This window comes from Diadema setosum, chromosome 18, assembly GCF_964275005.1.
Source record: "Diadema setosum chromosome 18, eeDiaSeto1, whole genome shotgun sequence".
NCBI lineage: Eukaryota > Metazoa > Echinodermata > Echinoidea > Diadematoida > Diadematidae > Diadema > Diadema setosum.
The window spans coordinates 13,026,285-13,051,532 of NC_092702.1; the positions used below are offsets into that span (position 1 = coordinate 13,026,285).

At 39.5% G+C, this 25,248-nt stretch overlaps 1 protein-coding gene and 1 pseudogene across 1 annotated transcript in view; both read left to right on the plus strand.

Annotated features, from left to right (window-relative positions):
• The window catches only part of LOC140241645 (SH3 and PX domain-containing protein 2A-like), an 89,898-nt gene that overhangs the window by 4,136 nt on the left and 60,514 nt on the right, over positions 1-25,248 (plus strand). Inside the window, exons 3-4 of the mRNA XM_072321386.1 lie at positions 2,637-2,717; positions 15,103-15,178. Coding sequence (XP_072177487.1) covers positions 2,637-2,717; positions 15,103-15,178 — 157 coding nt within the window. The remainder of the gene's footprint in view (positions 1-2,636; positions 2,718-15,102; positions 15,179-25,248) is intronic.
• LOC140241494 (uncharacterized) lies at positions 10,453-11,741 on the plus strand (annotated as a pseudogene).

A 25,248-nucleotide genomic window follows, 5' to 3' on the forward strand; every position in this document is an offset into this window, starting at 1 on the left:
GCTCCACAAAAGGATAACACATTACTTTTTGGACACTAAAGGGTCTTTGCTTTGAAGGTCACTGTCTTTAGCAACAGTACAATGCTGCTCGATGTTCCATGTGTCACAGTTTTCAAGGATTAAAGATGATTTCATATCCTCTCAAAAGAGGTGTTGTAGGAAAATAAGTGACTTTTTTATTACGATTCTAAAGCATAGTAGTTTCCCTCTCTTACAAATGAATCATGGACATGAGTAAATAATTACCCGGTCAGAACCCCAACCCCCCCCCCCCCTCCACACACACACAAACACACACACACACAAAATATGACCCAAGGGTGGTTGTAGATGAGTTCATTTTAACAAGCTTTTATGCATATTTGTGTAATGTGAAGAATATGTTTGCCTGATGGGCAGGTGTGTCTGTTACATAGAAGGTTTGACTGTAAGATCATACCATGAAGAAAGATTAAAAGGAGAACGTGTTGCTAGGCACATGCTAGATATTTGGACTGATGTTTAATGGCTCTATTCATCGTTCAGGAGAGCTGGGATCATTGACAGGACATGATGATGCAAAACAGGGAAAAAATCCAGCGCGCATGCACACACACACACACACTCACTCAAACATGAACAATGAACAATGAACAAAGGAAACCCCATTTTTTTCCCCCAAACCCCCAAATTACTGGTAGAGGCAAAAATAAGCATTGTGGTTACTATTTATACTAAAGATACATTTACACAAGGATTTACATATTCTCTATTTGTTTTCTGACAAAGTGTTTTAGAGCTGGCATGTACAGTACATGTAGGTGTGACATTTGTGACCGGCGACAACGGTTTCAGGCAAAAGTCGGGCATTTTGAAAATTCATTTTTTCACTGAATTACATTGCCCATTTCCTAAGCTTTGCATTGATATAAAACACTTGCATTCTTCGGCACCATAAGTGGGCATGGAAAGCGAAATAAAGTGCACTTTTTAAGTTGTTAGCCTGACAAAATTGCGAGAAAACAGGCTTTGAAGATTCACCTCTTTCTCAAAGACAATGTCCGAGCGGCGATGCGAGGTGAGAATCACCCATCCGTACAATGGTGCCAATCGATGTTAAGCTCCGCCTTTAGCAACCACATCACCTTCTGATTGGCTCACTGAGAGAGTCAAATTTCCCGGGCACCCTTCCTAGGAGCTCAGCGTATGGAGCCGAAAAACAATACGGTTCGCTCGGGTTTGTTTTATCATTACGTCTTTCAAGATGGCGGATACGATAATTGCACGTATGGTGTACATGTGTATGGGCGCACGCATTACGCAATGGCATCCACACGCCATGACCATGTGCATGTAACAGGAGCGGGTGGCGAATCCACATATTTACAAATCGCGTTTTCATTGTTGTTGATTTGACTTTATCATTGGCGACCCTTTTGTAGACAGAAAAATGCCAGTGCTGGCAAAGGTCACGCTTCCTGTTTGTTTTGCTTTTACAAGCCGTGCATATGTTGCCTTGTTCGTTGGTGTTAATTATATTAAAACAAACAAACAAACACGACTCGTTAGTTTCGTGCGATCTTGATGTGTAGTATTTTAATATAACTGGTTTCATGTGACCTCTCCTTTCCTCTCATCTACCTTCCCTTGAGTCAGTCTGCTGTCATAATTTTTACTACATGTACAAGTAGACTATTGTTTTTTTCTTTTCACACGATTATGTCGTGCTAAATGATATTTGTTTCACTTCCGTTGTCGAACATTGCGGTAGAATAGTTTGGATAGAAAGCCAAACGAAGAGCACGCAGTACAGCGTATAAACCACTTAAGCAAGAACAATGGAGCATGTAATCATGCATGCGTGGACAAAGCATTCCCCAAACGCTGAAACTGGTGTCTCCGAAAGCCGAATTATGTAAATGTGTGCGACGCACCAGCCAATCGCATGCGAGACCTTGCACCATAGCAACGCTGGGGATATTGGCGCGGCGTTCGAAAGAAGCTCGAAACTGACGAGTGCGATCCAACATAGGGTGCTTAAAATTCCATTTTTGATAGGAAAAACGTAGTCTTATGCTATGAAATTTAGTGTAGATGTAGAAAACATATCAAAGATTCGATTTCTGCAAAAAACCCAAATCGACAAAAATAATGGTAAAGATCTTTGTAAGAAATTGCTCTTGCGACTTTTGCCTGAAACCGTTGTCGCGGGTCACATTTTATAAAAGAATACATCAAACAAGATACAGTATACTGAAAACTTTAATCGGTTGGGGATGACAATAAATTTAAAAGCTGAAACTTTTAAATTTAAGATACAGTATACTGCAGAACCAGAAATATTAGTGGCATGAAATTTTCATGAATTGGAGCTGACTGCGTTTTTTGCAGCATTTTAAGTTTTCATGAATTGCCACTGGCATTCAATGCATAATGTTGCCAAGAGCTTTTGCATGTATTTTAATTTGGCGAATCTTGGCTCAAGAAATTCACAAAAATTTCATGCATGCAAAAATTTCTGGTTTTACATTACTATGTGAAAATGTAAATCAGTTTTGGCTATTCTAACTTTCCCAACCTGATTTTCTTTCCAGAATTTACATTATTCATGTCACAGTTTGGCTATTCTAACTTTCCCAACCTGATTTTCTTTCTAGGTTTACATTATTCATGTCACATGGTCTGATGGATCTGTAAATGTGATCTACAGGAGGTACAGCACATTCTTTGACCTTCAGGTAAGTAGAAAAAAAAGAGCATTCTGCAGGGATTTATCATTATACAATAAGAGAATTGTAATGCCTTTAATAGTTTAACCCTGTACTGCCAGGCTATTTTATAAATTCTGCATCTAGCCAGGTGGCTAATTTGCCCCCATTCCCAAACCTTGGTCATTTATTGGCCAATTTTAATGTGGCCAAACTTACAAATGTAGCATGACATTGTCCTTTCATATATTTTACAAGAATGCATAGTCCAGTTTATTCAACTGTACTGCTCATACTGAAGTGCACACGAGTGTTTCAAAAAACATTTTCCACTTTTGATTCTTAATAATTCAAAAACTATATATCAGATAACACTGTCATTGATATGAGTGATAGCTGAATAGTGTACAATTTTGTTGGAGGTGGTTTAAATATGAAAGCATAAATCAGTTTCATGAAATCCATGATTAATTTCACAGTTAGGTTCCAGATTTTGCTCTATTTTCAACCCTCTTTACAAAACTTTCACTTTGCACAGGGGTCAATGGTCCTGAACAATGGCCAGGGTTTGAATGCTCCATTGTTTATTCATGAGAAATTCCACTATCACAACTAGTCTTTATTCAGCCTCTGGCAGTATCTGTGTAAAGTCAAAGGCCTGCTGATACTGTCGTTGAGTCGCGACAGTGCTCTCCCTACTTCTGAAAAACAAAATTACAATGAATACCTTCTGTACTGTAGTAAACATGGTGACAGGAAGCAACAAAAAAAATATCAATTAGAGTATGCACTTGTGTATATGGAGCCTTAAATAAATCTACTGTGAAACAAATTGCCCCAATGAAAAGCGCTGCTGAACTCTTTACCAAAAAATGATCTCTTTTTATCGAAAAAGCGACATATTTGTCAGACTATTAGGAGACAGTTGTATTAAAATGAAGAACTTTAGATCATTTATGCTTATTTATATCCCAAATTTAGTGATATGTGAAGTAAAATTTGAAAATGATTGCCAGCTGGAATGAAATGTGGTGTTTGCAAGCACATGGAAACATATATGCTTACTTTTTCCATGTGCATGCATTTTACCCTTTACCGTGCATGAATTCAGACTAGCAGTGCCCCCCCCCCCCCCACAATCCACATGAATTATTGATTACCAGTAAGCATTCATGTGCCTGGGAGCACGAGACTGACGCCTAGTTAACAGATGGTTCAGGAATGTCCATTGTTCAGGGCCCTGTTTTATCAAGATAAAGTTAGCGTTGATTGTGAAATCAACGGTAACTTTAATCAACTTAAAGTCGGCTATAACTTTCAATCAACTTTAAGTTTCCGTTTTATGAAGAGACTTAATAGGCGATTATATAGCTGATCACCATGACTTAATTATTGATTTGGTCAAAACAAAAAACACAGGACGAGGCTGGTTTCCGGTACTGTCTGCTTAAAAACAATACAATACATAAAGCAAAACAAACAACAAACACACGAATGCATGATTGTTTGCCACAGCCACGAAAGCGTAGTCTGCTAGTGCGCCACAGTATGATTAGCGCTACAGCTGCTGAATTAGAAGTATGTTTGCAACAGAACTGCAAAATATGCAGTTGTTTTGCATTGTATTGACGAAAGTAGGTCGATAGATCTAGCACATCTTGACTTGAGCTCAACGAAACTCTGCGTAGGCGCGTACCGTGAAGATCCTGCACACTACGTAGGATCTTAGATCTAACGTTGGTAACATTCATTGACATGGATAATCTGACACGGAGGATTTTCTGCTGTGCCAGTGGGACTGTCCAAGGTGAAGGTCGTGTCTTGTATGCATTGTTCCAAGTTTTGTACGTTACATGTAGGATCGGCTTTGTAAAGAATAGATTGCGAGTCTACATGTCGAAATTCTAGACCTAGTAGACGCTCTAGTCTACTGTGTACGGTAAGTACAAACGACCCGCCTGTAACGTCACTTAGGCCTATTGGTTAGAAAGATCTTATTGTCGTACTCGATGCTGTAGAATTAAACTCTTTACTTTCTGTAGAGGCCTTATAAACTATCAATTAGTATGTATTGACGAACTAGCTCTATGCAGGCCTACACACGTCAGAAATCACTGGTTTCCTTGTGTATTCTTTGGCAAGATTATGCATTGCACACAGACGCAGTTCCAGCGCTTGGTTACTTGCCTTTGCTGGCGATGGCTTGATGGGCAGGTGGGTGGGCCAAGGCGCCGGGCGCGCAGGGTGGGATTGGGACTGCTGTCTAGGTGTTTGCGTGCAGCAGTCGCGTAAGCAATGCATGCCGATCGTGAATTTCATGCAAAGAAAAGACCCTAACTAGATGAAAAGAAATGTAACCAAATGTTAGAGAAAGTGAGCAGTTAACAGACAAACATTGTGTCAGTTAAGACCCCAGCTAGACTAGGAAAGTGTGACACTCATCTTTCTTCTGTAAATTGCCTTACAATTGAGTCTACCTTGACTGTCTGTAATTAAAGTTGATTTTTTTTTATCAACTATAAAGTTATCATGGATTTGGAGCGGTTGTGAAAACTTGAAGTTGATTTGGGAGGAAGTTAAAGTTGATTTCAACTTTAGGTCTCTTGATAAAACGGACTTGAATTTGATTTGGAAGTTAATCATTGATTAATGGACTTAGAGTTGATTTGAGAGGTTAATCATAGATTATCTTGACTTAAAATTAATTTTATCTTTTGATAAAATGGGGCCCAGGGCCATTGTCAGCACACACACATCATTGGTTCCTGTGCGAAGTTCAATTTTTATACAGAGGGTTAAAATTTGACCAAAATCTGAAACCTTACTTCAAAATCAATCTTAGATTTAATGAAACTGATTTATGCTTTCACATTCAAATCAACAAAATTGTACACTATTCAGCTATTACTCATATCAATGACAGTTTTATCGGATGAATAGTTTTTGAAAGTTCAATGATCAAAAGTGGGAAATGTTTTTATGAAACACCTAGTAGTTGTTTGCTACTGGAGCTAACTGCTCGGTATGACTGGCAGCACAATGCCACCCTCTTGTAATGTATCATAATCCCACAAACTGTGCCTTGCTGCAGGGCTGCCAACTCTCACGCATTGAGCGTGAGACTCACACATTTTGGTCCTTTCTCACGCTAAAACTTTATTTCATTTGCATGCATTTCTATTGATCTCACTCATTTTGACTCCTAAATTATAGCATTGGCCTATGGGAGTCTCACTCTCAACTAGTTTCCAGTGTTGGCAGCCCTGTTGCTGCCCATCAGCAAACATTTGAGACAACGCCATTAGTTTTATGGCATGGTCACAAATACCTTTAAGAACTGCTACGAAAGCCGTACAAACGATTTTTAGACAATTTCGTAAGATCTTCTTAAGAAGGCCATATGAAACCAGTGTTCGTAGACCGTTCGTAAGTTTATAGCCTGGTCGATGTGGTCTTGTCCAAGATTTTTTTTTTTCAATGTCAATGTAAAGGAGAGTGCAGAAAAGAGAAATGTAAACATTTGGGAGGGGGGGGGGGAAGAAGTAAACCATAGCATCAATACAAATTTCTGCATTTGGAGGAGTCATCACAGGTAGGCCTATGGTACAGCACAGTGAATGATAATCCGGTTTTTGCAGGAAGACATGAAGTCTCTATAGACACAGATGTTACATTGTCTGAAAAGAAGTAATTTAATCCACCAGATATCCTGTCATTGGTCAAAAGCAGGATCCATTTTAGCTCAGAAAATTGATGATTCCAAAGATCATGCTTCCGGTTCAGTGTGCTGCCAACTTATCAGCACCTTGCAACAGGCAGTGTGAGTGTGTGGTGTTAAAGGACAAGTTCACCTTCATAGACATGTGGATTGAGTGAATGCAGCAATATTAGTAGAACACATCAGTGAGAGTTTGAGGAAATTCAGACAATCCGTTAAAAAGTTATGAATTTTTGAAGTTTCTGCTCAGTCAACATAAATTTCAACACATTTCAACACATTTTCACTTTTCTCACATAATAAGAGAATGCTAGACTTCCCTCTTTCAGAAGGCAGGGGGAATAATATTACCCTTAACATATGTCAGTGACAAGTCAAGGAAATGTGCACTTTTTTCAAAAAGTAACATTTTGGGAAATTCTCTTTATATTTTCCTTATACTGTTGTACGCATGTGACATCATCAGCTGTAGTAGTCTTCTCATCCAGCAGTGACTGAGCAGACACTTCAAAAATTCATAACTTTTCTACGGATTGTCCGATTTTCCTCAAACTCTCACTGATGTGTTCTACTAGTATTGCTGCATTCACTCAATCCACATACATGTACGTTGTATATGAAGGTGGACTTGTCCTTTAAGCACTCTCACATTGCACCCAGATCCCATACTCAACCCTGCAGATTTTCAGTTTTTACAGAGGTCTGACTCAGATTTGCAAAATGTCATCTTCATTGCAAAAATGACAAGAAAGAGAATAAAAAACAACAACAAAAAACTTTTTATCTGTATTCAAGTAAGTAAGCTGTCATTACAATGCCTTAGGAGAGATTGTGTGCGCGCGTGTGTGTGTGTTTTGGTGTGTGCTCAAATTGGGATCTCAGAACTCAGAGGAAACCAAACAAAAATGAAAATCTCATAACACTGTCACATACTGTAAAACATGATATTTTAGCGGCATGAAATTTTCGCGAATTGGAGGCAGCGGCCTTTTTCGCGGCATGAAATTTTCGCGAATTGGAGGCAGTGGCATTTTTCGCTACATGAAATTTTTGTGAGTTGCCTCTAACATTCAATTTGTATAGTGTAGGCAAGAACTTTCATGTGCATTTTAATTTTGCGAATCTTGGCTCTCGCGAAAATAAAATGCACGCAAACATTCCTCGTTTTACAGTATGTTTGTTAATGGTAAGGGAATTTGATCGCGGAAATTTGATCTAGTTTCTATGATTTTCAAGATAATTTCTTACCCTTTTTTGATTTTCTCAGGAGTCCAAAGAGCAAGAGACAAAAAAAAAAAAAACCCACCTGGCCCCTTTTGAACAAAAGAGATCTTCGGGTGAAAAGTCAAATACTGTACACCCCAAGTACAATTCTCTTACAAACCAATCAATTAAATAAATAATTATTCAGTCGCAGTAACCCTTTTATAGAGATGTAAGGAACATGCATGCAGTCCCTCCAACCCTGGAGTGGATGGGGGGGGGGGGGGTGGGCTTTGCCAATTTCCTGAGAAGACCACCAAATATTTGTTTTTATGCCTCCGCCATGAAGTGGTGCCGGAGGCATTATGTTTTCGGGTTGTCCGTCCGTCCGTCCGTCCGTCCGTCCTTCCGTCCGTCCGTAATGAATTTTGTGGACAAGGTAACTATCAAAACCCGTTGAGGTATCCTAATGAAACTTGGCATGTATGTGTATTAGGGGGTGAAGTTGTGCCTATCAACTTTTGGGTGCACATGCTCAAGGTCAAAGGTCTAAAGGTCAAGGTCAAATACATAAAATTTCACTATTTCCACCATATCTATTGAATGCCTGAAGATATTTTCTTGAAACTTAGTGTATACATGTATTACCCAATTAAGATTCTCTGGTGAAAGTTTGGGTGATGAGGTCAAAGGTCAAAGGTCAAAAGGTCAGGGTCAAATACATAAAATTTCACTATTTCCACCATATCTATTGAATGCCTGAAGATATTTTCTTGAAACTTAGTGTATACATGTATTACCCAATCAAGATTCTCTGGTGAAAGTTTGGGTCATGAGGTCAAAGGTCAAAGGTCAAAAGGTCAAGTAAAAATATTAAAACTTTTTTTTCTCCATACCTTGGAAAATTGTTCAAGGTATCTTCATGGAACATAGTATATACATATACTGACTGGAAGTGATTATCTAGAGAATGTAGGGTTCATGGGGTCAAAGGTCAGGGGTCAAAGGTCAAGTGCAACACTTCAAAATTTTACTATTTCCCTCCTATCATGCAATGCCAGCAGGGTTATTTTTTTTTACACTTGGTGTATGCATACATGTGTAACCTAATAGAAATTCTCTGGAAAGTTTTTTTTTCTTCTTTTTTTGCCTCAAAGATCAAGTGAAAGTGCTGAACTAACTTTTTCCTCCATATCTCGGAAGTGGCTCAAGTTATCTTGAAACTTAGTACATATTATGCATGTTCTACCTGAAAGTGATTATCTTATGAATTTTAGGGTCAAGGGCCAGATGAAAATGGTAACAATTTACTATTCAATTCAGAAATTGCACTTTTTCTCCACACCTGTACCTTGAAAATTACTCAATGCCTAAATGTATGAATGGGTCAAAGTCGAGTTAAAGTCCTTAAATCCCTAGATACATGCTCTCCTATTCATCCAATTAAACCTAGGTCAAGGAAGGTGAATATTCAACACATTTGTGACAAACTTGTCATTTCAATATTTTGCCAATTTTGTGAAATGTAATCACACATTGTCCACATGTACTATCTAGACCTATTGGGAAAATCATGCATTATGGCGGAGGCATACCAGTCGCCAAAGCGACATTTCTAGTTTTGGTTGTTTTTTTTAATGAAGAACTTAATTCCTTCCCCCTTGCACTACAAAATCAAGCTCTAGGAAAAAAATCTTTTAATCTATAGGACCTACATGTAGGTGATGTTGTTTTGGACAATTTTGCCCCAAACAAGCTACTGTAGTACAGACTGTCTGGGTACAGTACATCCTGAATAAAGGTGAATGATGTCCCCACTCTTTGAGAGGCACTGGACTATTCATTCTGCCTGGGTCAGTAGCACAAACTGTTGCTTTGTGCTGATATCAAAGGTTTGTCATTGCCCCCTTTGCCATTTTCTTGCTAGAATTAGCATACATGGTTTGCCATCAGTGCTCTACTGCCCAGAGCCCTATATGTACAAAATAGGCCCATTTACACTTGCTTGGAAAAATCACGATTTTTCTAAAATCGCGACATTTGGGTGCAAGTTGCTAAGCAACTACACCCAAATGCCCTCGAAACATCGCCAGAAAAATCACCAGCCGGAGTGCGATTTTTTGAAACATCGCGATGTTGGAGGCGAAGTGTTAACCCAAGCTGCAGAAATATCGTGATTTTTCATCACGTGACTTTCGGTATCGGATTGCACCGGGAGTTTACGCGTGCTCCCAATCCCTCTTTGGAACGTGCAAAACCAACAAAAAGTTGCATGCCTCAATAATGCTCAAAATACATGAGGACTCAGAATAAGTGAATTGGTCAATATGGTCAATCGTTAGTCGAGCCCACCGGAGGTGAGGGGAGACTAAGGGATCGCCTGCGGCATCTGTCCGTCCATCGTCCGTCCGTAACGCTACAAAAACTTCAATAACTCTTTACGCTGTGCTTCAATTGCAATCAAACTTTGAGGGAAGAGGGGTCATACAAAGTTTCACATTTTACCATATATGAAGGTCACCTCAAGGTCAAAGCTCACAGGCAGGGGTCAATGAACTTTAGGGTCCAATGTTAAGTTTTTGTGGCGCATTTCTATTTTATTTCGTGAGTTTACGCAAGAACTCACAGTGAGAGCCCGCTCAACACGCGCGCAGTCATATCGCTTCTTCGCACGTTTTGCACGAGGGAATAAGTTCCCTCATCGCAGTCTACATCAAGTTTTATTCGTCCTTTTTACCGTGCATCGTCGTACTATCTTATCATATTGTGGATTGTTATTATTTGTAGCTCAGTTAGAGCTGACTTTGCTTCGGAAGAGGATTTTTATTCACGAGATATCGCGGGATGGAAATTCCGCTTACCGTTCCCCCACAGCATACAGCTAAGCCTGTCGTGGGTGGCACCACTAGTACGAGCACCCTGCATACAGCTAAGTCTGTCGTGGTGGTGGTGACTACAGCCGCGCATCATGAACCTAAGTGTTCGCCGGCTATTAAGGCTCAGCCGTAGAAAGAAGGGAATGGGAAAACCCTTAAAAAACCCACCAAACCAGGCCTAAGTAAGAACGCAGCCCCCCCTAAAGAGAAGACGGACGCGGAGGTGCTTTCCCACCTTTCTAAGCTCGAATCCATGTTTGAAAAGGTCATGGAAATACTACCGTCTCAGCCTACTCGTATTCAACAACAGCAACTACGTGCCGGCCATGTTGGCATGGCTTGTATCGCAGACCACGGTGGTGTGCCGTTTGGGGACATGGATGTGTGTGCTACAGACGATAGTACGCAAGCACGCGGTACGCTGCACGACCACAGCGGCAGCAGCTTCAGTGGGGATGAATGCGATTTCCCTGCGGCGGCAGCGGGTTACGCACCCGCAGAGCACACGGGGCGGACAGTACAAGTACCATCTTTTGCTGCAAAGTTTGCGGTCCCCCCCCCCCCCTCTGTGGGCGAACCTATCAACGATGAATTGGCAAATTCTACCAATTATCTCATCTCCCATTGTCTGGAGGAAAAATCGATGGAAGAGTCAGCGGCAAACTACCTAGCACCGAGCAATTGCCCCAACTTACTAGTCCCGAAAGTCAATCCAGTGATTTGGGATAATGTGACACAGACTGCGCGCAGCAGAGACGTTAAACTGCAGAGAGTACAGAAATCTCTCACCCACGGGCTGTGTGCGTTCCTACAAATTCTTCCTACTGACTTGAACGAGGTGCAACAGGATGCACTCGCTTTGCTCTGTAACGCCAATTATGAAATGAACTGTCTGAGAAAGGAGCTGATCAGACCCGACATGAACGCTGCTTACGCACATTTGTGCAAGCCTACAACGCCCGTGTCTGCGTTTCTCTTCGGTGATGACCTGGGACAACATGTAAAAGATCGCAAGGAGGAGAATAGGGCTGCCTTTAGTGTGGTTAAAGGACAGGCTAAGAGCCGTACCACCAATACAAGCGCACGTCCAGCGATGGATTCAGCCGGATGCAGCCTTTTTTAGGCCAGCAGCAGCGGGGGAACAGACATTCAGCCCCGCACACACAGACTCGCCCACCTCCAGCGCATGCGCACAACCGGGGGCAGAGCTACCCAGCGACCCCAGCCAAGCCAAACACTGTGTCACGGAGAAAGTAACTGCACTACCCAAGGAGGTAAGTTGCAGGCCTAGCTGTTGTTGTGGGAATACACAATCTACTCACACTGTACTGTCAGTTTTTTACATTGAACATGTAGATGTTACATTAGACCTGCCCGTTGGGGGTCGACTGAGGCATTTTAGCAAACAGTGGAATCATATTACCACTGATCCTTTCATACTTGATGCAATTAGCGGTTACAAACTTGAATTTCAAGAGGCGAATATCCCACCTCGCAGAGGTAAACCGCCTTACCACTACACAGTGGGAAATGCTGAGGAGAGCAAGATTGACATTGAAATTCAAAAACTGGCCGAGAAAGACGTAATCGAAGAATGCCAGCATGTGGCAGGAGAATTTGTGTCCAATATTTTTACACGCCCAAAGAAAAATAGGGACATACGCCTGATTTTAGATCTATCGGACCTAAATGACAGTCTGAATGTACAGCATTTCAAAATGGATAACATCCACACAGCTACAACCCTAATTTCCCCTGGTTGTTACCTTGCCTCAATCGACCTTCGAGATGCCTACTACTCTGTCCCTATTCACCCCTCACATCGCAAGTATTTGAGATTTGTCTGGCAAGAGAAATGTTGACAATTTAAGGTACTCCCCAATGGCCTTAGTACAGCGCCTAGGCTCTTCACAAAACTTATGAAGCCGGTGTTCGCAAAGCTGTGACAGGCAGGCCACCTGGTTGTGGGGTATTTAGATGACACTCTCATAATTGGTGAAACTGAATCACAAGCACTAGAAGCGGTGCAAGCAACCACAATTTGGGACGTGAATATTGTTTTTAGGTATTTGAGAATGCTAGCTCCTGCTAATTCGCTTAGTTTGAAGCAATTAACGATGAAACTGTGCATGTTACTGGCCTTGATATCCACCCAGTGGGTACAGACTTTGCATTGCCTGAATCTAGACAACATGATTCTCAAACAATCTATGGTGTCATTCAAAGTTAATGAACATCTTAAGCAGTCTAGACCTGGGAATTTTGGATTGGACGTGCTTTTGAAAGCGTACCCCCCAGACAGACGTTTGTGTGTAGTTACATACATTAAGGCCTATCTTCAGAAAACCAAAGAGATCCGAGGAGAGGAAAGACATCTCTTTATTAGTTTTCGCAAGCCTTTCAAGAGAGTAACAGCACAGACAATTTCTCGATGGATCAAGGAAATCATGACTGGCGCTGGCATTGACACCACGATGTTCAGTGCACGCTCAACCCGAGCAGCATCTAGCTCAGCAGCAAACAGAGCGGATGCACCTATTCCTCTGATCCTCGCAAAAGCAGGCTGGTCAAAAGAACAGACATTTCGCAAATTCTATGACAAGCCTCTGCAAGACGAGGGACAGTGTCTGGCGCAGCTGATTATGAGGAAATAATGGCCTCAGACCCAGGTAATTTTAGCTTACATTTTGCTTGCCATTGTGCATGCCTGAGATTGTTCAGTTGGAACAAATGTGACTTCTGTGCTACAAAATCTCACTGTGAGTTCTTGCGTAAACTCACGAAATAAAATAGAAAGATTAAACGAGAACTTACCAGTTTGAAGTTTGATCTTTATTTTATGAGGGAGTTGGAGAAAGAATTCACAGTCCCTCCTCTCCCTCCCTGTCATGAATACTATTCCAAAAATGTACAGATCAACTTCAAGTAAGTTCTCAATCTTTCCACTCTGACAGAAGTCACAACTTGTTGCTACGATGTATAACTGCGCGCGCGTTGAGCGGGCTCTCACTGTAAATTCTTTCTCCAACTCCCTCATAAAATAAAGATCAAACTTCAAACTAGTAAGTTCTCGTTTAATCTTTCTATTATGGGTCATAACTTTTGATCCATTAGACCGTTTGTCACTAAACTTGGATAATACTTGTAGATGTCCCTTGGGGAGTGGATGATCACCACAAGGTCAAAGGTCACAAGCAGGGGTCAACAAACTTTTAGAGCCCAATGTTAAGTTTTTATGGCGCGTTTCTAGTATGGGTCATAACTTTTGATCCATAGGTCCGTTTGTGACTAAACTTGGATGGTAGATGTCCCTTGGGGAGTGGATAGTCACCACAATGTCAAAGGTCACAAGCATGGGTAAACGAACTTTTAGAGCCCAATGTTAAGTTTTTATGGCGCATTTCTATTATGGGTCATAGCTTTTGATCCATAGGTCCGTTTGTCACTAAACTTGGATGGTAGATGTCCCTTGGGGAGTGGATAATCACCACAAGGTCAAAGGTCACAGGCAGGGGTCAACAAACTTAAAGGGCCCAATAATAATTTTTATGGCACGTTTCTTTTTTGCCATAAATTTTTACACTCTTATATCTCTTTTTATCTGTTATATCTCTTATTTTATCTGACATTATATTCCCATTCTTGCAAGGGAATGGGCGAGACACATTATGGCACTTGCCTTGTTTATGTTTTCTGAAATCTGATTCTTGTACATAAGTTTGGGATCACAACTTGACTGGGAAATTGTGAATTTTGCACTTTTTATATAACACTTTTACTGTGGAGTAGTATGGTTATGCATGTTTTACTGGTCCCTTCACACTTCTTAAACACCCTCTACATGCTCTTCACTTTCAACTCTAATAACTCTTGAAAGGATGCTGATACTGCTTTGAGAGTTAATAGTAGTCATGAAGCGAATGTACTTATAACAGTGCACAAAATTTTAGCTTAATCTGATAATCTTTTCATTGTGGTTACTATGGCATTTTGCCTCCTGTATTGTGTCCCATTCAGTGCACAGAGTGTGGCTTGATGAGGATGAACCACTTGAATAGACCCAATAAAAAGGCCTCTTTGTCAGTTTAAACACTTATCCAGAGTATGCACTTTCTTTTGTAATTTAGATACAATGTATGTTAGAAAATCCATTTGTAATGAGTTAATGCATCACTGAAGCTTTGAGTCTGCTCTTTCAGAATCTGCCATTAACTAAAAATTCATGTCTGGTGACTTTTTGGTGGGTTTGCGATGCAGGGTCACATATGATAGCATGGAATCGAACCTAGTTTGTGAGTCCTGTGAGCTGATGACGCCTTGTCCTGCCAGTAATCAAGAGCAATGCTGTTAATGTGCAAAACTCAGATTTCCTCCATAGTTACTCTTTTTAATATCTTTGATTGAAACAAGAGAGCTTGTAAATAGACAGTACTTTCATAGACAATCCCCCAGTAGGTCCATACATGAGATTTTCACTTAACTTCAAAAGAAGAAAGAAAAGCCAGTTGGACTGCTGAGGTAAGGTGCTGCCAGCAGTGAGAAAAGCCGTTGGGACAGTCCACTCATTTCTGTGATTTCTGCATTAATTATGAATCCTTGTCTTCTTCTTTTTATCCAGGTCAAGATTCTGGGTCAGTTCCCTGATGAAGCTGGAACAAACAACCCCTCTGCCAGGTGTATTCCATTCCTTCCAGGTAATATTTATACAAAGACAGCAATACTTTGAATTATAAAATGGGTTCAAGAATGTAGCCAATTGGAAGCGCTGAAATGAGTCACGTGTGCTTGTATTAATTTCTCACTAACATCCACGGCCGACGTCACAATGTTTGCACTAGCAGTGCGCACTCAATCAGTTGTTACAAGTGCGTCACGCACTACTATACGCGCTGTCAATCCTGTAAACAACTTCTAGTTCGGGCTGCCGGCCGGCCTTTCTTGTGTGCATAACATGTGTGGCCCGGCGTACGTATACTCTTATACGTACAGTACTTTCCGAGTGCGACGTGTTTGGGACGAACATCTTCGGACATCTTGATCCACAAAGGTACGTGAAAAATGTTGTTAGTTTTCGACCCATTTTATAAAACAAATGATGCACAGGATTATTTCGTGGCGTTAGTGGAGACGCAGCTCACTCTCGGGTATTTACAATGTAGTGCAACATGCACTCGGCTTCGCCTCGTGCATGTTTCACAATTGTAAATACCCTCGAGTGCGCTACGGCTCCACTAACGCACTCTATCCTGTGCATCATTTCTATAATATATGACACAAGACCATTGCACCAAGATTTGTTTCTTTAGGCGTGTCTTCATCAGCCCGAAGTTCAAACTATTGGGACATTTTGCGGTCTTAGAAAATAGCCCGATACAGCGAATGTGCGTCTTCATCAGTAGTCTTCATTAGTCCGAAAATTGACGCATGCGCACTTTGCAATATTACTCTGCCTGGCTCGCGGTTCGAAAGTGGATTTCCCCGCTCAAAATCTCCTATATCACCGTATGTACGATTCTACAACCAGGGAGGTGAGCAGTACAGCAAATTCTCTCCAAAGGGATACTAATAACGCTACTCTTTCTTCTGTCCAGTGAGGCATCTTATATGAAATTAACGAATTGCAATGTTTAAACAAATCCAAAATGCACACAATCTGCAAGAATCTTCAGCTACGGTAGAGTGGACCAGAAGAAGAAGTTTACAAAAAAAACAAACAGCTAGCATGCACGGAACTGAGTTTTAATAGGGAGTTGAGAGAAATCACCTCCCTGGTCAACAATAGTAGGCCTATAGTACACACATGTGATCCTTGAATACACCGTGCGTGTAATGTACTATACACAATCACTAGCTTGTACATGCGCTTTCCATTGCCAGCTGGCTAACCAGAAGCGGTGAGGGATCGAGAAATTTCGGACTGATGGAGACGCACCCAAAATAGCGCGCTATTTCACGAATTAGCGCTCTAGTTGACGAACTAGACCAAGATTTGGGGGAAAATTTTCCCGATCAAATAGCGCGCTATTTGCGTCTTCACTACAGAGATAGCGCGCTATTTTGACATCGGACTAGTTTGGTAACTGCAAGATAGCGCGCTATTTTGAAACTTCGGGCTGATGAAGACACGCCTTTTCTTTCTTTTGGTCAACCTGTAATATAATTTACTTCAATAGATAAAGTGAACTTGTTGTGCAGAAGGATGAAAGTTCTATACTGGGAAAAAAGTATTAGAGAAAGAATTTGAGTCCAAAGATGCGTATTAGATGTTTTCACAAAACAGTTGATATGTAGTTACAACATCATAGTTTCATTAATGTGCTGTTGTCATTTCTCAGCACATTTTTCATTAATCAGTACTTTGTGTACATCAAGATATTGTGAAGTTATTCTTTATGTTAAATAGTTGTTTACTCAGCAGATCTGTAGAGCACTATTCCCAATTTAAAGCCATCTTTTTCAAATATTTGCCACTATTTGAGGTAAATGATATAATTTTATATTCTTGAATTCATGTTAAAACAAGGAGAAGATGATTTGTGAAGATTGTTCACAAGGATTTTGTATGAAACTGCATGAGAGACCTTTAAAGTCAACAACATCACTATCACTTCTCCCATGTATTTGGTATACATGTGAGTGTAACCAAAATCATCATCTTGGGGAAACATGAAATATGAAAAAGATAAATAAATCACAGCTCCCTCGTCTTGTCATAAAAATGTACCTGCTCTGTATGATTTCACTGTATATATGAAAGTCAATGTCGGCAAAGTGTGGGTTCTCTAGACAACGTGTCAAGTTGACTCCATTTGTCCAGCTAATATCCCTTTCATGCTTAGTAAATTTCACCTGAGATTTCGTGCAAACTTTAGGATGATGCTGTAGCATAAAAAGCATCATGGGTAAACTTTCGGATAAGGCTAAAATGCTGGGTGACTTTTCAGAAATCTCGCCCTTGAACCGTCCCGTGTGAATTTGAGGGTTTCCCCCGCAAATTCCTCGGTGATTCTGTAGCATCAAAGGTGTCTTGGGTACCTCTCGAGTGAAAAGCGAAGGTCAGCATGCAAACAACATCTTGGCGACCATTTTTGTGTATGTACAACATAACATGTACTTGCACTGCAGAAGAGCGGGTGAGAGAAATTCAAGCAGGAGCTCATTGGCTAACTGTATGATAAAAATGTCTTACAGGTGTTCCCCATTTGATTCCCAGTTTGAATCTCCCAGGTGATCATCCAATAGACTAGTGTGAAATGGGTATCACATATGCATGTATACTTCTATATATGTAGTAGTCAGCACACAATCTTGTTCCATTCCTGTTGATCATGGCGGAATGTATGGTATGCCTGACTGAGTTCATTATTTAACCAATCTCGCAGCATTCTAGATTTACTTGTTTTGTTTGTTTGTTTGTTTGTTTGTTTGTTTGTTTGTTTGTGTTGATCCAAGCAGTTTTATTCTGGAAGCCAATGATTCTTATTGCTTCATGCCTCATAAGACTGGTACTGGAGGCTTAGGAACTTGATATTTGTCAGTATTAAACTGTGTGAGCACATTTCAGAGTTCTATATGTATATGTACAAGACATCCACCGACAAGATGTTATCGTGTGTACCATTAAATGCTTGAATAGATTACCCTGCCATGTAGGGATGCCTTTGTCTCCATGAACTCATGCGAATCCGAGACACCTCATCATTGTGGTTTAGTGCGGTATTTCCCTATTCATTGCTGGTGTCTCGTTAGGAAGAGTAAACAAAATCTCTTCACATTGGAGGCCTCTGTTGTTGTAACCTATGCCAATTATTTATTTAGGTTGGAAGATTTTTGTAAGTCCCTTCTATTAATACTTGCTGATTTTCGTATTTTGGCGGCACACTGTAGACAATTAAAAATTCCTATTTCTCTCACAAATTGGAAAAGTTCTGTAACGTTTCTGAAATTTGTGCAGATTTAATGGATCTACCCAGTTCCATGTAATCTTTCTCCAATTAAGAGGGATGATATACATGTAGTATTGGCTGAAATGAGGATTGAGCTTGTAACTTTTTTTTTGCAAGATACTAATCAAAGCAAAATAAAGTGCTCCTTATATAAGATGGGTCCCACCTTTTACTAGGATCCCTGTATTTTGTATATCTCTGCCATATCAAAACCAATTTTCATCAAAAAATATTTGAATCCCTAATTAGAATTACATGCTCTTTCATATTCCATAAGAGGTTTCTCATTGTCTCACAAAAAAAAAAGAAGAAAAGTTGAAAACCTGAAGCCGCATCTCAACCAAAACTATACCATCCCCTTAAGGCATGCAGAGAAATTCAGAAGTGCTAATCTGCTGATGATGAGGTAATGATTTCAGCAGCAATATTCCCCCAGGACTCGATGGGTTGATCTGATACTCTAAAGTGAAAATTTCTGTGCTAGTAGTTTCTCATGCTTTGCCTGGTAATATGAATTTGGAATGTTTTTATTTCCACAGAATCAAAATATTCTACACAGTAATATTGTGTATGGCAAGTTATTTTTTTAATTATTTTTTTGTGTGTGGCAGAAATTAGCATGCTCCTATTTTATGCTAATTCCATGAAATGAAAATAGTTTCACAAAAATTACCACTGGACTTTTACAGTAGATCATACCGTCAAAGTCAAGCTAATTACATCGTGTGTAAAATAAAAAACCAAATGAACAACTGAAAAAAGACAGAAACAAAACAAGGAAATAGAACACTAGATTTAGAGCAAGTTTGTGTCAAACCTAGTGTAGAATTACATTTCTGTTTTCCTTTGTTTCATCAGGATGTTTGCCAGAGGAAAATGAATGCCTATAATTCTTGAAAAATTGCCGCTTGGAATCTCATGGAAAAGGGGAATGAAGGCAAACTCCCAAGTTGCAATTACCATCCATAATGAAAGGTTATTTGTCTACCATAGACAGTTATTGGTGCACATGCACTGATTCATGCAAGTAAACTATTGTACTGTCAAAAAAGTGATGCATTACAAGGATTGATTATTTCCCCACATAGAATGTTTGCAAAAATATCCAGTTAAAGGCGCATAGTCGCGGTAGTGTAGAGGGCGCTGTTGATGACGCTGCCGATCACCGTTAGCATTGATACGAAGATTACCGAAGTTGAGCTGTCATCAAGAGTAAAGTGCGTAGGTGTTGCTAAGTAACATTGCCTTCGTTGTCTTCTCTGCGCATCTGTAGTAATGCCAGGGTGCGTGCAGATGTGCTTCTTATTATGACATCACAAAAGAAGTTTGCTAAAGCTGTCATCCCCCTCAGCCAAATCATAAGCCGAACTGTGATCGGACCACTGACTACAATGGATCAGACTTCTTCGGACTCGGGGAAGTGGGCCACAGCGTAAGCGCCAAAGAGGAGTCGATAGCATAGGTCTCTATAGGAAACTTGCGCCCGCGTAGGCATTTGACTAAAACACCGGGACCATGCACTTTTAAATAATCTTAGATCAAGAGATTTTTATGCCTCCACCACGAAGTGTCGCCGGAGGCATTATGTTTTCGGGTTGTCCGTCCGTCTGTCTGTCCGTAATGAATTTTGTGGATAGTGTAACTAAAAAACCGTTTAAGGTATCCTAATGAGACTTGGCATGTGTATGCATGAGTGGACGAAGTTGTGCCTATTAATTTCTGGGTGCACATGCTCCAGGTCAAAGGTCAAAGTCAGATGCTCAAAGTTTCACTTTTTCCCCCATTTCTATGCAATGCCTGGAGGTTTTTTCTTAAAACTTGGTGTATACATGTAATACCAAATAAAGCTTCTCCAGAGAGAGTTTTGAGTCATGAGATCAAAGGTCAGAGGTCAAGTGAAAATGTTAAAATTTCACTTTTTTCTCCACATCTTGGAAATGGTTCAAGGTATCTTCATGGTACTTAGTACATATCATTACCTATAGTACACTAACTAGCAGTGATTATCTAGGGAATGTGGGGGTCATTGGTCAAAGGTCAAGGTCAACTCCTCATAATTTCACTTTTCCCTCATATTTATGCAGTACTTGCTGGAGTTTTCTTGAAACTTGATATATACATGTATAACCCAATAGAGATTCTCTGGGAAGTTTCTTGCCCAAAGGTCAAAGGTCAAGTGAAAGTGCTAAATTTGATTTCTCCCTCCATATCTTGAAAGTGAATCAAGGTATCATCATGAAACTAAGTACAGATCTATGCATGTTCTACCTGACAGTGATTCTCTTGGGACAGTTAGGGTCAAAGGTCCAGGGTCAAAGGTCCAGGGTCAAAGGCCAGGTTAAAATGCAAAAAAAAAAATACTATTTGATAGTGAAATTACACTTTTTCTCCATACCTTCAAAGTTACTCAATGCATAGAATTATAAAACAGGTCAAAAGTGAAGTGAAAATCCTCAAATCCCCAAATACCTGCGCTCTTAGGCAGTATAGCCATCCATCCAATTGAACCTAGTTCAAAGAAAGTGAACATTCAACACATTGTGACAAACCTGTCATTTTAATATTTTGCCAATTATGTGACACTCATCCCACACTGTTAAGACATTGTACTATAGACCTGCATGTATTAGGAGAACCATGCATTTTGGTGGAGGCATGCTAGTTACCATAACAACATTTCTAGTTGTCTTTTTTCAATCTTACAGTGTACATTATACCTCATTGACATTTGGAGAAGGGTGAAATGAGCAATTTGGGGGTTTCCTTTACCATGAGGCACTTTTGGAAGCATGCTTAAATATTCTTTTTTAATTTCATTTATTTATTTTTTTTTAATTTTATCATTATTATTATTATTTTTTTTTTTTTTTTGGGGGGGGGTTCTGAAGTAATGATGTGTCAGTCATTCAAATGTATCCAGCGTAAAGGATGCTTACTCATTGGATGTACCTAATGACTCAAGGAGAATGAAAAGAGGAAAAGTCTTGTGTTATATGTGGTGCCTAAGAATACACAGTCTGTCAATCATACAGCTTGTAGATTATCTCTCAGGTTAAGCATGTGGCTATGGACATTAGTTGCCATGAAACTGCTTATCAAACCAGGCATGAGTAAGTCCCTTCTTATTTTGCAGTTGGTGTTTTTTTTTTTTTTTTATATAGTGAACATGAATTGAATCACTTCTTCAGGTAGTGAGGAACATGATTCAATCATCTCATGATTTAAAATTATAGTCTGAAGTGTAGAATGTAAAGGGCTTTGACTTAGAGGATGTGGTGCTGGGGAAAAACAAAAGCAAGTTTTCGGTCACCAAAGTACACAAAACATGATAGTGTTAGCATGCAAATTCACAAACTTCTGGACTTCTGGATGCAAGCATGTGATAAAAAAAGACAGGAAAGGACAGTGAGAAATGTTGTATTACTGCAGTTTACTTAGAGGAAATTAAATGCTCAGTTATTATTTCATGGTCCTACTCTGTGTGCCCTGACAACTGTCATCATAACCAGGAAGGAAAAAGCTGGAAAGCTTCTATGGTGCCTCTAGTCACATCCAGTGCTGAACAAAAATGCGCTATTTCAATTTTATGTGTATGTGGCACCCTAAACGTCTCTTCTTGTTGTATACAGTGAGCAATACAACTGTTGCTTTCTATGCATACTTGCTCACTTTCTTTAAAAAAGCAATCAGCATTCATTCTTCAAACCAAGCATCTAGACAAAAAAAAAAAAAAAAATCAATCACGTTCCCGCAATGGCAACCCCTATTAGTAATTATACCCCCGCCACACATAGTGTGAAGGGGGTATATAGGAATCACTGTGATGTTGGTAGGGCGGGCGGGCTGTCAGGCGGGCGGGCTGTCAGGCGGGCGGTCGGTCGGTCTGTTGCAAAATCTTGCGTCGCGAACTCCTCCTACAGTTTTGAAGCAATGTAAATGAAACTTAGGGTAAATGATGATATTGAGGTATAGATGTGCAAGACATGTTTTTTGTGTTTGTCGGACAATGCGTTGCCATGGTAACCATAATTTTACCAAAACCTTGTGGATTGAATATTTCCATAGTATTTAAAGGGTGTGTACAGTTCTGGTCGAGGTGAGGATTTAGCTTTTAAGGTTTTGCGAGATATTCAGATACCCCACCCTAGTATGAGATGTCAAAGAGCATGCAGTTCTAAGGGGTATCAAAAGTTTATTCGATAAAAATTGGTTTTGAAATGGCCGAGATATCCAAAAAACAAGGTGAAACAAAGAGATCCTAATAAAGTTGTGGCATGTCGCCTTTTATTATTAGCACTTTTTTGGATATCTCAGCCATCTGAAAACCAATTTTCATCAAATAAACGTTGAATCCTTCTTAAAATTACTTGCTCTTTCATATTTCATAAGAAGCTTTTCATTATCTCACTTAGGAATGTTCAAAACATGAATCCCCACCTCAACCAGTACAGTACTGTAAAGTCCCTTTCAGCAATCAATTTTAAAATTGGTATCTATGATGATCTATAGGTGTAGTTATGCAAGACACCAGTTTGTTAATATAAGAAAAATGTGTTGCCATGGTAACCACTCATTTTTGTATCAAATTTAACCGTTCAATCTATGAAGGTGAAATTTGGTGTGTATTATGCTTTTTAAGTTTAGTTTTGCAAAATGTCCTTTGTATTTGTATCGGACAATGCGTTGCCATGGTAACCGCATTTTTTTTGTTTTTTTGTTTTTAATCCTGTGGAGTGAACTTCTTCCACAGTTTTCAAGCAATTGAAATCAAATTTGGTAGACATTGTGGCCCTGAGGTATAGATGTGGAACACATAATTTTTGTGTTTGTCACACAAACTGTTGCCTTGGTAACCACAATTTTACCAAAACCTTGCAGATCGAATAACTTTTCCTTCATTCAAGCAATAAAAGTCAAATTTAGTATGTATCTTGATCTAGAAGTGTAGTTTTGCAAGACACCAATGTGTTAGTTTAAGGAAAATGTGTTGCCATGGTAACCACTCATTTTTGTATCAAAATAAACCATTCAAGCTATGAAGGTCAAATTTGGTGTGTATGATGGTCTATGCTGGGGGAAAGCATGTTTCCATTTGCTGTAAGTTTTATACTCGGTGTCAACTCTGTAATTGTACAGTAAACTGAAATTATTCTGTTTCCAATTCGACAAATGCACAAACTTGGTATTAACATCATTGCCCTCATGACATCACATACTATAAAGCAACACTAGGAGTGGGGGTATTAATCACCTTCACTCACTGATAATTCTAGTTTGAATTTGTTTCACATACTTGTTGCATTTCCAATGTACACTTTTGACACTATGATTTTTTAATATGTACCTACAACTGTAACTGTACTTTACTTGAGGGGAAAAGAAGATGAAGGAGGTGGAGGAGGAAAAGAAATAGCAGTTAGAGGAAAAAAAAAGAAGAGTAAGAAAGAGAACAAGGAGGAATTGAGGGGAAAGGAAATGCAATAGGAAAAGAAGAAGGAGCAGAAGAAGAAATATAAGAAAGAGAAGGGAAAAATGTGAGAGGAAGAGGAAAAGAAGAAAAGGGAAAAAGCAGTAATGGAAGAAAAATCTTTCAGACAGCTCTCAAGGTGTTTAAATTCCTTCTAAGATTAAGAATTTGCCAAGTTGTATCAGCCACTGTTGCAAGCTTTGCATTCAAAGTAACTTGCAGGCCTTGACTCTCACTCAAAAATGTCCCTGGATTGGAAATTTATACTAACCGCCGTGTCAAAAACTATTTGCTCTTATCAGCGTGTCCCTGTGTGTCATGACTTGTCTTTTGCTGATGTGGTTTAGCTGCGAAAGATTCCACGAACAGATTCCACGCACCAGGATATCCTCAATTTGATGTTGATGAATGAAAGAAAGTGATGAATCATTTTATTAGTAGGAAATAATCAATATTTCATGTACTGATCATTTTTATCTTCGAGAAATACTGTATGAGGCTTTGCAGTGGATCATTAAATGAAAGTCCCCTAAAAATGTGCACAAAGTTTGTCATTACACTCGGTGGTATTCTCTTTTTTAATATCTTTTTTTTTCCAGGATAAATAGCCTTTTTAGTTAAAGACTGCTTTTCAAAGGGGTCCACATGAAAAAAAAAAACAATTGTGCACTTGAGGTACCATAGCAAATGCAAATCACATAAAAAACTATAAACAACAAAACAACACAATTCAGTACAAAATACTAAACATACTACATGTATGCATGACTGCATATACCCAAGCATGGATAGTATCCTAGAAAATCTTGAAATTGTAACATGCGTGTATTCAAATAATCAATCATAATTATTCAATGGGTAATAACAACCAAAAGATATCTACTTAAAAACACAGCCTAAAACAAATTATATCTTCTAATATTCTATTAAAAAGTACAAATTATTCATTTGATCAAATGTAATGTGGTACATTATGTAATATTCTGACAGAATATAAAAAAGAGAATTGTTTCTTATTTGTAATTGGTTTTGTACAGAAATACATGTGAGATGATAACTGGACGGTTCAAACGCACTGATACACCTGGTTATAGGGATTGATTTTTCAATACCTTCCGTTCAGTAAGAAAAATTCCATACCATGTTTTAATGATGAATTCATGACATACATTTGAGGTTACACAATAAATCTAGCTGCAAGTTTGGTGGCCTTTGGTGGTATATTATCCAAACCAGTAGATTTGTTTATTGAGACCTCATGTAAAAATCTCATCGGCTCAGTCTCTGCAACTTGATTACATTTGAATTTTTATTTTACAGGCTTGCCAAGATATCTTTAAGATTTAACCTC